Consider the following 11,697-nt stretch of genomic DNA (forward strand, 5'->3'; position numbering starts at 1 on the left):
CGGCAAGATGGGCGAGAACAGCGGCGCGCTGAGCGCGCAGGCGGCGGTGGGGCCCGGCGGGCGCGCCCGGCCCGAAGTGCGCTCGATGGTGGACGTGCTGGCGGACCACGCGGGAGAGCTCGTGCGCACCGACAGCCCCAACTTCCTCTGCTCCGTCCTGCCCTCTCACTGGCGCTGCAACAAGACGCTGCCGGTCGCCTTCAAGGTGAGTGCCGGGCCTGGGGCGGGATCCAGCGGCCCTGGGGCTCCGCGCGTCCCAGCTGCAAGGAGTGGGGAAGGGATGTGGCCCAGACTCTGCGGCCGCGGTCTGGGCAGCTGCTGCCCGGCTGTGCGCTGGGCACGGAGACTTCGGCGTTCCCCTTGGGTTGCGCCCTGAGCCGGTGACTTCTAGGGGCTTGCTCCCCTCCACCTGGGCTTGGTGGAGCCCTACGCAGAGACGTTGGGGCGGAAACGGCCGAATGGGGCTTCGTTCCCCTGAATCGGGGTCCCTCGGATACAGTCCTTTGGGCTGCCGGGAAGAGGACCCCGTACCCGGCGAGGGCACCGGAGGTGGAGCGAGGAGGGTGAACAGGGCCTAGCCTCTGCTGCCAGCACCCCGCCTTGGGCGCCGCTACCGAAACACTTCCTGCTCACACCCTCAACCTCCGGGCGACCCTGGGTCTGGGAGTGGGGCACTGCACCCTAAAGGATTGTCGCGGGGATCTTTGCATCCCCAGTGATAGGCTGGGAGTGGGGTGCTTGCTCCCACCCCTGGTAGCCCCTAGTCATTTGGAGAGTCTTTTCCTCTATGCCAGAGAGTAGGAGACTGTTTCATTTTCATTTTTTTTTTAAGGGGGCAGCGAGATGAAACGAAAAACGCCTTGGTTTTCCCCTAAACCTCTCACAGCTGCCGTGAGAAAGGGCAGGGCAGGAAGGGCCGGCGGCTAGGGAGGTGGTGGTGCCCGAGGTGGCTGGAAACAGCAGCTGCTGGCAGCTGAGGCCGTCCCTACTCCCATTAAGACGACTCCGAATTGGGGGGGAAAAAAGGATGAGTGGCTCTTTCAGGTCTCCCGGGTGACATCTTAAAATACCAGCGGGGAAAATCTCCCGGGGAGGAGGGGGAGGAGGCCCGTGTGACTGTAATCGTCAGATCGGAGGTTTTACTGTCACTTGGAGCTTAAAAGGAATCTTTGAAATTAAAAGAAGACAGGATGTTGACAGGAAATCTGGCCTTTTTAATCAGACCCCAAACATTTTCTTCTTGAAATTTTTACCATCTGGATCCCGGAGTCCCTGCACGCGGCAGCCACGTTTAAATGGCTGTGACTCTGTTTGGAGTCTGATTCCTTTTTAAAAGGCATCTGCCTCTCCGTGCTCCTTTGGGGTGGGGGCTGGGGGGGCTGGTGTACTGGAGGACATCTCCAACCGTCTTGCAATTCCCAGCAGGTGCATCTTCCTGCTCTCAGAAGCCCTCTCTTGCTTTAAAGGGGCTTTCTGGTGACCTCTCTCAAAGCGGCAGTTTGTTTTGTATTTGGTATTTTCTCTTCCTAACGAACCCAGGCTCTGCAGAAGCCAGTCCACCGGGCCTGGGCCACATTTCAGGACCAAATTGCATGCCCCAAACGGCTCTTGCGTGCACGGAGTGCGAGGAGCACTTCTGTTATTATTGTTGATATTCTTTTTACTTAGAGACTTGGTTGCTAGGCGCAGACTGATTCCTCTTTTTGCTCCAGCCGAGGACAACAGGGGAACTACATCCCACCTCGGTAACCGAAGGCATCCGCAGCTTGTGCTTGGGTTTAAGGGAATTGGAAGGATGATTTCTTGGGACACGGGTTAGCCAGTTGACTTAGGACTCAGGTGTGGGAGGTGGCAGACTTTACGTCCTTGATTTTGTCCTAGTTGAGGGAAGGTCTTCATCAGCTTTAAGTCCCTTCCCTCCCTGCATTTGAGAAATCCGCAGTGCGCCGCCGGGGACCTTGGGGAGCTGCTGGCAGCCGGCCCCTCCTCTCATCCCTTGCCTTCCTCTGCCTTTCTAAGCTGTCCCTCCTGCCTGGTGTCTTCAGGTGGTGGCACTGGGAGATGTGCCGGACGGAACCGTGGTGACCGTGATGGCCGGCAATGACGAGAACTACTCTGCTGAGCTGCGCAATGCCTCGGCGGTCATGAAGAACCAGGTGGCCAGATTCAACGACCTTCGCTTTGTGGGCCGCAGTGGACGAGGTGAGGGGAAGGCTCTCACCAGGGACGGCAGGGGTCGGGCTCGGAGGGCGAGAGAGAGGCCGTGGGGTGGGGGCCCCGGAGCCACAGGAGCAGGTCTCCAGGCCTTGCTGTCTGAAGCTGCAGTCGGTCCTGGCTTAGGGCGTGACAGACCCCTTTGAGGGGGTAAGGAAAGTAATGGTCTCTCGACAGAAAAAGACCCGCTTTCTCCCAGATTCAGAGGTTTGCTAGCTCCTGAAGCCTCCAGGCCGCCTGTCTCCCCATTAAGCACCACGGGTTTCAGGGAAGAAGCTGGGGGGAGATTGTGGATCTCGGGGCTCCCAAAGGAAGCTCTGGGCCTTTTGGCTGGGGGCTTGGAGGACATACCCTTGGTGTCTCAGCCACTGTGCCCCTCCCTGGGCAGGAGCTCTCCCGCCGTCTCCCCAGCAGCTCTTTGAGCCCTAAGGTGTTTTAAACAGAAGAGAAAAAATGAGGTTAGGATGCCCAACTTTGGAGAGCCCAGCTTGAGGTCCCTGCCACCCTGCGGTCTCATCTCCCGGGGCAGTGGAGGACGCCACAGTGGCTGCCGCCTGGGGCTGTTGAGGGGAGATTGCCGGGACCTGAAACCCATCATCACTTAACTCCAGGGCGGAGAAGCCTTAGAAACCCTGCCCCGGCGGACAGAGGCTTGCTGGCCCTTTAAGATCCTCCTGCCCAGGGAGCGGGCTGAGCTGCAGCCCCTCCAGCTCAGGCGCGAGCCGGTTCCGGGTCCCGACTCCCGGGCTGCAGCCGCGGCTGGAGCCGAATTGTACTTTTCATCACCAATCAGCGAGGCCTTCTCAAGGTCCTAGTTCCCTGGGAGCCGCCAGCCCTTCCCGTGCGGGCATCTGGGCACCATTTTGTCCTCTCCAGCCGTTCAATGTATACACACAGACGTCAAGCATATTTTGACTTTTCAGCATTAATTAAAACCAGGGCATTATTTGCATGTAATAACTGTTTACTTGTTACTTTTTATGAAACTGAAATAGTTTACATTCTTTCAGACATTTCCTGTTCCTGTTGGCTCCTTCCCCGCGCACAGATTTCTTTCAAACGTTGCCCTTAACTGGTTGCAGGTTGACGGATGGAAAATGTTTGCTTTTATGAATTAAGCTTTCATTGCTGCTCCTAATTAGTCTCCAAGCCCCTTTTGTCATCCCCAATCTCTCAAACCCTTTGCAACTTAATCCCAGCCTGGGCCTTGAGTGAAGAGTCCCCGTGGCAGGTTGGTGGCGGGGCGAGGCTGGCCCAGGTGTGTGTTGGGGGTGGTTTTGGGCCACTGTGGCTGCCTCCCTAGGGAGCTGGAAGAAGGGAGGTCGGTCTCAGGAGCCCAGCAGGGCATCAGGGACTTGCTGCCTCCCTCTCCCTCCCTCCCTGGTCCACATTCTGGGAGGTGAGATATGGAAGGAAGAGAGGTGGTGAGTCTCTGATTTACTGAGACCTCATCCGGCCTCTCTGCACACTGAAAATATTTCCTCAGTGGCTCCTGTGCCCACAGACCTGTGTCCGCCACTCGAGGCTTACAGGGAAGGAGAGAGGTTCCCAGATTACCGTTGACCTGCGTGCTCTAGGAGTGGGCAAGGCTGGGGCTGGTACTGTGGCTCCGGAAGGTGCTGGAAGCCGTTTATAAATCATTCTCACGTCCAGTCTCTGAGGAGTCTCCTGGGCTGAGCAGGGGTGGGGAGCCCCTGCAGGAGTTCAACACTTGTGGTTCAGCCCTCAGGGGCTCCTGGTCTTTTAAGAGTCTGGGCTTGAACCTGCCAGCCCCAGATTGAATCCCAGCCATGTTAGTGACTTTCTGGAGGACGTGAGCAAGTGGCTTCACCTCTCTGTGCTGCAGTTTCCTCGTCTGTAAAATGGGTCTGAAAATGGTAGCCGCTTCATTAAGGGAATCGATGTAAGTGTGTCCGTGGGCTCCCACTGAGACCTGGATACATGTTAGAGATTTTGTTACTTCAAATGCATGGGACTGGAGGAAGCCTTTGAGGTCCCTTTGAGCGGTGACAGTCACTGATTCTCTGATTACAGTGTGGTTTGGGCGGGGGTGGGGGAAACCCAGAAGGTGTGAGTGTTCAGTGGGAGAGGTGGAGGTGTCCAGGGAGGGCTCAGGGTCCCGGGGCTCAGGCTGCAGCCACACCCCTGCTGTGCCCATCCTGCTGACTGGGAAATTCCCACCAGAGGACCAACTGTGATTGACAGGGAGTCTGAGCCACTTGAGTCAGGACAGGTTGGGGTTCAGGACCCAGGACCCCTCCCTGACCCTTTTGACTTTAGCCAGGACTAAGAATTCAGGTGGAAGATTCTGCTTCACTCCTCCATTTTTAAAATCCCTGGATTCTGTCTGAACTCCCGGGAGAATAGCTTCCAAAAAGACACCCCACAGAGCTCCGACCTTGGGCTGCAGGTGTGGACCAGGAAAGGACTGGAAAGAAAACCAGGCCCAGCTTCGCGCAGGCCCCTTTCCTAGGGTGGCCTGTGGTAATATGCCCTTCTCCTGCTTGACACCGGCAGACACCACGGTCTACCTACTTACGGTTGCAAAATCCACATCGTACCATAGCTACGGTGCAGGAAAAATAGGAAAGTAATTTATAATAAAATATTGACTTGAATGTGTAAGTGTCAAGGCCATACTCCAGTTGTCTAGGGTGGAGAAGGCCCTTGGCCCCATGGTGGCCACAGAAACAGAGCGCTCAGGGTTAAGGACTCCATGTCTGAACACAGCCTCACTGTCCATGCCCCGATTTTCTATAGATGTGAACACTCTTGGCAAAGTTAGGGACAATTTTTTTTTTTCTTTTATGCAGTGCCAAGTCACAAACCTGGGCTCCACACATGTTAGGCAAGCACCCTGCCGCTAAAAAAGGAAAAAAAAAGAAACTATCTTCCCTTCTAGAAAAGTCCATAGATATTGAAAGTGCAATAACTATTTTTCTTATTCTATGAAAATTGAGTTGGGTTCAGGGCTCAGGGAATTTTAGCAAGTTTTTTTCTCCTAGAAAAAAATGGCTTCATCTTGTCTGGTGCAGCACTGGACTTTTACAGCTGCCCCCACCCCACCTTCAAGGGTCCGTAGTGCTTCCTGGACAATGCACCACCCCAGATTGTCCTCTAGGAAGTGACCACTGGCCTCAGCACAAACGAGAGTTGCATGAGCCCCTGAACTGCCACTAACTGGCTGCCGGGGACAGCAGTGTGTGGAGAGAGTGGCCAGGTGTGTGGGTGCAGCCCGGGAGCCACTAACCAGGGAAGGGACGAGGATGTCTTGCTTGGCCAATGTGGAGAAGACCCAGAGGTCCCCTGAGACTAGACACGGCCCCTCTGGTGCCCATGCAGCCCTCGTGGGTGGGGCTTGTCAGGCAGGACCCCAGGTCAGGGGCCCAGGGAGTTACCCACTGCCTGACCCAGCTGAGCTCCCGTAGCTCCAGGGCCTGGGTCCTGAGGGAGCCGCACCCGAACTCCCCCCACCCACTGGGCCGGCTCTAGGAGATCCTTGGTTTGCAGTCCCAGGACTCCTGGCTGATTGTGGTTTGCTGGGGTCCCCCAGAGTGGTGTCCATCTTCTGTCTTCTCAGCTTGCTGCTCAGAGGTCGGGGTTGCCCCAGCAGGCAGGGCCAGGGAGAGACTGCTCCCAGTCCCCAGACCCTGTGTCCTCTCATTCCTCGCTGTGGATACCTGGAGGGTGGTGACAGGTCTGGAAGCTGGGGGGAAGCAGTGATCTCTGGTGGCATGTGGTTTGCTACTCCACGGGGCTGGGGCTCCACAGAAGTGGGTCTTTACTACCTGTGTAGAGGGGCAGCTTCTAGCACATTCTAACCTTTCTGGGTTCTGCTTGACCTCGTCAACTCCCTGCCCCCCTGTGAGGCCCAGTTTTCTCGTCCAGTCATTTCTGTGCTTACTGCACTTAACTCATATTTATTGAGCACCAACTACGTGCCCAATGCTAGTGGCTGGGGACACAGCAGTGAACAAGGCATAAATTCTCGTCCCCAGGAGCTTACAGTTTAGTACAGGGAGACAAAGAAAAATAAATAAGCAGATGGGTTATTAAAGCCAATGGGGAATTTTATTAAAATTATTAAATTATATATTTATTTATTAAATTATATATATATATTAAATTATATAATTATTAAATTATTAAAGTCCCGGGGAATTTCACACAGGTGCAGGGAATGGAGGGGGTGGGGGAGGCTGCAGTGACCAGGCTGAGCAGCTTCTGGTGTGAAATAAACAATAGATGGCAGGGCCACCCGCTGTGCCCAAACAGCAAGGTGCTTAAGAAGTTGTGATAAGCGTGTGCTCTGTTCAACATGTCAAATGAGAGCTGAGAGCTAGCACCGGGTCTGATGACCACTGTGATTTTGAAGTTGTGACGAGCATGAAAGTATTTAGAGAAATCTGCACCGGCTGTAACGTGAGATGGGAGTGTCTGCTGTCTGTTGGTGACAAGGTCGCAGGTACAGCCTGCAACTTTGCGGTTTGTTGCTTACGCTCTTACTTGAGAGATGCTAGATTTCAGTTAGAGGTTGGGGACAATACCATTCCTGTCCCAGTTCACAAGCCTACTCAGTGGTAAGAAGGTCCCCCAAGGAGGCTAAAATTAAAGATGCCTGTTTTATTGTTATGTATGTATTTCGTGGCGCTGGGGATGGAACCCAGGGCCTTGTACGTGCTGGGCAGGCGCTCTGCCACTGAGCCACATCCTAGAAGAGCCTACATCCAAGAAAGTGACGAGGGAAGCCCTCACTGAGAAGGTGACTTTTCAGTCCAGACCTGAAGGAGCACTTTAGTAAACCATCAAGCAGTAGAGGATGGGGACCCGTGGGTCCTCAGTGTCCGGTCAGGCCACTAGCATTCCAGGTGTCCACTTGAGGTCCCCATCAGCAAGGACCCATGCAATCAAGGTGGTGCTGGGAAACGACTGGAGAATCTGAGACCCCCAAAGCATGCCTGGCTATTGTGGGGAAGGGGTCCAGGGTGGAGATGACCTCACAGCGAGGGGCAGAAGTGTCCAGGAGTCTGCGGCCACCTACCCTGCATTTCCCTAGATGGTCAGCACTTGCTCTCTGCAGAAATCTTGCCAAGTGCCCCTGTGGCCCGAGAGTAGGGGTCCAGGGTTGTTCTGCCTCAGGGACCCGGGGGGCAGTGCCTTAGTATTTCTATCCCCTCAGCCCCCTGGCTCCACGACCCCATCCAGGAAGCCCCTAGTTCCCGGTGGACCCCCAGCCCGGCCACTCTTTGGCTTTGAACTCTCCCTTGCATCTGAAGCTGTTGGGGTCGTGGGCCCGGCTCCTGCCACCTGCCTGGTTTGACTCTGTTCAGGCTGCTCCTGGGCTGGGGCGGGGGGTGGGGGGACATTCACAAGTTCACTCGCCAGCCGGGACCAGCCACCCCAGGAGCACGAGGACTTGCTCACCCTGCCTCGTCCCCCACCTGGGGGTGGCCTACTGAAACCTGCCTGCTGGCCTCGAGGGCTGTGGGCAGGACCCTTGGCTCCCACTGCAGGCCAGCTGGGGGGGCAGGGTGTGCTTGGCCCTCGGTCCCTTCCCTAGGGGACTTCCCAGGCCTGCGACTGGTAGGCACACGGAAGAGGAGAGGTGAGGCCTGACTTGGGGACCAGGAAGCTCCCTCCATCTTGAGTCGCGTGGCGCTTCGGAGCTTAGCAGAGCCCAGGGTAGAAGACTCCTATAAGAACTGGTTGCCCTGGAGGAAGCCCCTCACCCTCGACCCCCAGCCAGCCACCCCAGACCCATCCAAGAAGTCCCTCCAGAAAGCACAGGCCATGCCTCTGCTGGGAACCCGCCGAAGTCACCAGGGGGCACAGAGCTGGAAACCGAGGCCGGCGCAGCGTTGGCGAAATGAGAAGCCAGCCGCCGGGGGGCTGAGGGCCACCGGAGACGACACGGAAAATGTTAGACCTTGATGTACAGAGATTGTTCAAGGCGCTAAAACCCGCTCACAGGAGAGCGGAGGGAGCCAGGGCGGCCTGTGGGGTCCTGGATACCAGCCGCCTCAGTTTCATTCTCACTAATCACAGAAGACAGAGCAAGAGGGTTTGGAGATCTTCCATCTTGATAGACAGGGCCGCTGCCCGGATGGCCCTCGGGTGACGTGCCACCTCCGTGATGCCGGAGAGTCATCTCGCGCAGAGACCAGCGCCCACAAGCACGTCTGTCCCCGGCCGGCCCAGGCGCTGCCATCGCTCGCCACTTCTTGGAATTTATTCTAAGGAAATGACTGAGATGCAGACAAAGATTTCTCTAAACAGAAGGTCATTTTCGTTTTATTTTAAATGGTTAAAAAAAAAAAAGGTATTATTCGGTATTATTTTAAAGGTTTTTTTTTCCCCCTCTCAGGAATTTTGAATGGAGACTTTGGAGCCAAATGTGTGTCTAAAAATAGAACAGGGCTCTGGAAATAACAGTTGTGTCTACAAAATGAAATGTCTGCAGCTCCCAGGTCTGTCCTTCCCCAGCTGGGGCTGCGCCCGCCAGCGACGAATGGGCAGCAGCGGCGGCGTGAATACCTGAGGGTCGGGGGACAGAGAGGAGGCGGCGGCTTCCGTGACTCCAAAGTGTTCTGCAGCCACTAAGGAAGGAAGCCTGGGAAGAAGTTTTAATGACATGAGAAAGTGCTTCTGATGAGGTGTCAAATTAAGAGGGAAAAAAACGCTGGGGATGAAAACATCTATTTGGGTCCCACTGCCACCGTGTGAATATGCAGAGTCACGCAGAGAGGCCTGGCGGAGAAGATGGTGACGGTGGTGATCTCTAGGTAGTGGAGTGACGGGGAGGGTCTGCTGCTTTTTTTTTTTTATGATTTCTTTGTGCTCAGAATTTTCCACAAAGGTCACTGCTTTCAGAAAACAATTTGAGTGTGTGAGTGTGAGCGTGTGTCTCCTTGCCCCCCCCACTCCAAAATCATGTGGGCCCCTGAACAGAAGGAGTCGCACAAGAAGGGCCAGGATACAGGAAGGAGCCAGGGTGACGATGGGGGACGTGACGGCTCGTGCCAGCCTCCTAGGGACCGGGAAAGCCAAACCCAGCAGCTTGATTTCATCCAGAGCCTCATCTTCTGCCCGGGACTCAAGGGGAGAGACCTGCCCCTTCCCGAGAGAGTCGGGGGCTTCTGGCGCGGGATCTGCGTGGGAGTCCAGGGTGCTGAGTTCAGGTGCCAACCTCCTACCTTTGTCCCCCCAGGAAAGAGTTTCACCCTGACCATCACTGTGTTCACCAACCCCACCCAAGTGGCCACCTACCACCGAGCCATCAAGGTCACCGTGGATGGACCCCGCGAGCCCAGACGTAAGTGTCACTGAGCCCCAGGCCTGGGAGCCAGGGCCAGTGGGGGAAAGGCAGCAGCAGGGTCAAACAGATGTCCCTGGGCCCCTGGGGCACAGGTGGGGCCGGGGTCCCCAGCTCTACACATGCCCCACACACGTGTATCTGCCGGCAAGTTCCCCTGTGGGCACAGCGCCAGGCTGTGGGAGGCCGGGGAGGAGATGGGAGGCTGGGGCTGGACGAAGGACCAGCTGGGTGACCCTTTGCCCAGGGGTGGACAGCAGGGGGACAAGGAATGGAAAATTTGTTCGGAGGAGGCTTCAGATATGACGTGGGAGCCGGGGTGGGTTGGGGTACAGGTTGGCCAGGTTCTCCCACACTCCCGCTTCCTCTACCAGTGGCTGAGGGGCAAGTGACCCAAAGGCATGGGTCAGGCAGGCAGCGAGGCCAGTGCCCCTTTCAAACTGTTTCTTGAAATCTCAGCATCTGACTCTCAAGTCACAGAGCCCAGGCACTGTCCCGGGACCCACCCACCCAGATGAGACCAATGCAGATATGTTCTGCAGATATGTCTTGAGCATCTGCTGTGTCCAGGGGTCTCGGTCCCCCAGAGTTTATGGTTGACTCCTTCTGCCTGCTGAAGGGCCTGGAGTCCGCGGGTAGCTGGGGAAGCTGGTGGGAGGCCAGGGTCTGTGTTTGCTGAATGAGTGAATGCACTAACCTGCCTCTGAGTGAACTCAGGCTGCTCCCGAGCTCTGCTCACGGCCCCTCCCTGGCACACTCAACCCGGGGTGTGGAGAGCTGGCCTGTCCCTCGCCTTCTTGTAAGCATGGTCCTCTGCAGTTTAGCAAAGCCCTTCCTGCTCCTTATTGCACGGCATCTCATGACAGCTGAGCTGAAGGGTCAGCTCGTTTCAGGAGGAGAAGATGCAGCCCCGAGGAGGTGGGGTGCCAGGTAGGGGCTCGTGCCAGGCCTCAGGCTTCCAGGGCAGCTCCCTTGGCTGGCTGAGCTGTCCGGGGCAGGAGGGTAAGCTCGGCGCCTCTCCCCAGTGCCCAGGAGCTTGGAGGGAGAGTTGCATGCCAGGGCGGGTCAGTGAGAGAAGTCAGCCGGCCCTGGAGTCCGGGACCTCGCTCCCCTGCATCTAGGTCCTGAGTCTGGTCAGCAGCGGCCACTTGGGTCAGGCTCAGATCAGGGCCAGGCCACCCTGGGAATGGTCCCCCTGCCATGCCTCATGGGTCACCCCCTACAGCCACCCTGAGCTCCTGCACATGGTCATCAGCTCCCCGCGGCTCTGGCAGAATTCCTGCCTGCTGGGATCCGACATGGACAGGTCGACGCTCTTGACCTTGGGCTTCATGACCCGCCGCCAGTCACGTCTCTTTTTTGGCTTGATTTTGTCTCCTGTGAACTGGGTCAGTGAGCCCAGCAGTCTCAGGGTAGTGGTCACTGGGAAGCCCATTTGGTCTTCCATGGTGCAGAGAGCAGAGTCCAAGCCAGCCTGTGTGGTTAGTCGAGCCCTGGGCCAGTTACCTCCATGCCTCCGTTTTCTTGTCTGAAAAATGGGTTCACATAGGCAGCTACCTCGTGGTGCTCTTGTGGGAAGATAACGGGTTAATGGGCAAAAGCTCTCACAGGGGATTGACAGGTATTCCGTTGCCTTAGCCAGGGCTTCCATCTGCTGTGCAACCTAAGGAAAGTCACTGATCTCTCTGAGACTCCACCCGTGAAGTGGGACGATTCCTCCCACCCCCCATAGGCAACATGTGAACAACAAATGGCTCTGTCAGAATCCTCATGAGTCACCAGGACCCTGGCCTTCTGTTCTTCCTGGTGCCCACCCCCACTGACCCCCTCCTCCACCATCGCTGGATGGTGAGCCTCCCCAGGAGCCATAGGGCGGCTGCCAGGAACCAGGCCCTGCTCAGAGGGGCCGCAGTAGCCTCCACTGAAGGTGGCCACAGTCCTGCTGAAGTCCCCAGGGGCAGGATCAGATGGACAGGAGCCACTGCTGGATTCTGTGCGTGTGCGTGTGTGTGCATGTGTGTGTGTGTGTGTGTGCATGCACAGCACTTAGGGCCACTCCTAAAAGAAGGAAGCACCCCGTTCTGGGGTCTTGGTTTGGTAGAAACTCCCCTGGGGGGGCCCTGGCATCCCTCAGATCCCCGTTCAGCCTGCCCCCCCCCCCGCCCACTCTC

At 56.7% G+C, this 11,697-nt stretch overlaps 1 protein-coding gene across 1 annotated transcript in view; it reads left to right on the top strand.

Annotated features, from left to right (window-relative positions):
- The first annotated feature begins 6 nt into the window (after positions 1-6).
- Positions 7-11,697, top strand: part of Runx3 (RUNX family transcription factor 3) — a 64,257-nt gene continuing 52,566 nt past the window's right edge. The window contains exons 1-3 of the mRNA XM_015484783.1: positions 7-205; positions 2,046-2,202; positions 9,422-9,526. Of these exons, the coding sequence (XP_015340269.1) occupies positions 8-205; positions 2,046-2,202; positions 9,422-9,526 (460 nt within the window). The 5' untranslated portion in view covers position 7. The remainder of the gene's footprint in view (positions 206-2,045; positions 2,203-9,421; positions 9,527-11,697) is intronic.

The sequence above is a fragment of the Marmota marmota genome, unplaced genomic scaffold (assembly GCF_001458135.2).
Source record: "Marmota marmota marmota unplaced genomic scaffold, marMar, whole genome shotgun sequence".
NCBI lineage: Eukaryota > Metazoa > Chordata > Mammalia > Rodentia > Sciuridae > Marmota > Marmota marmota.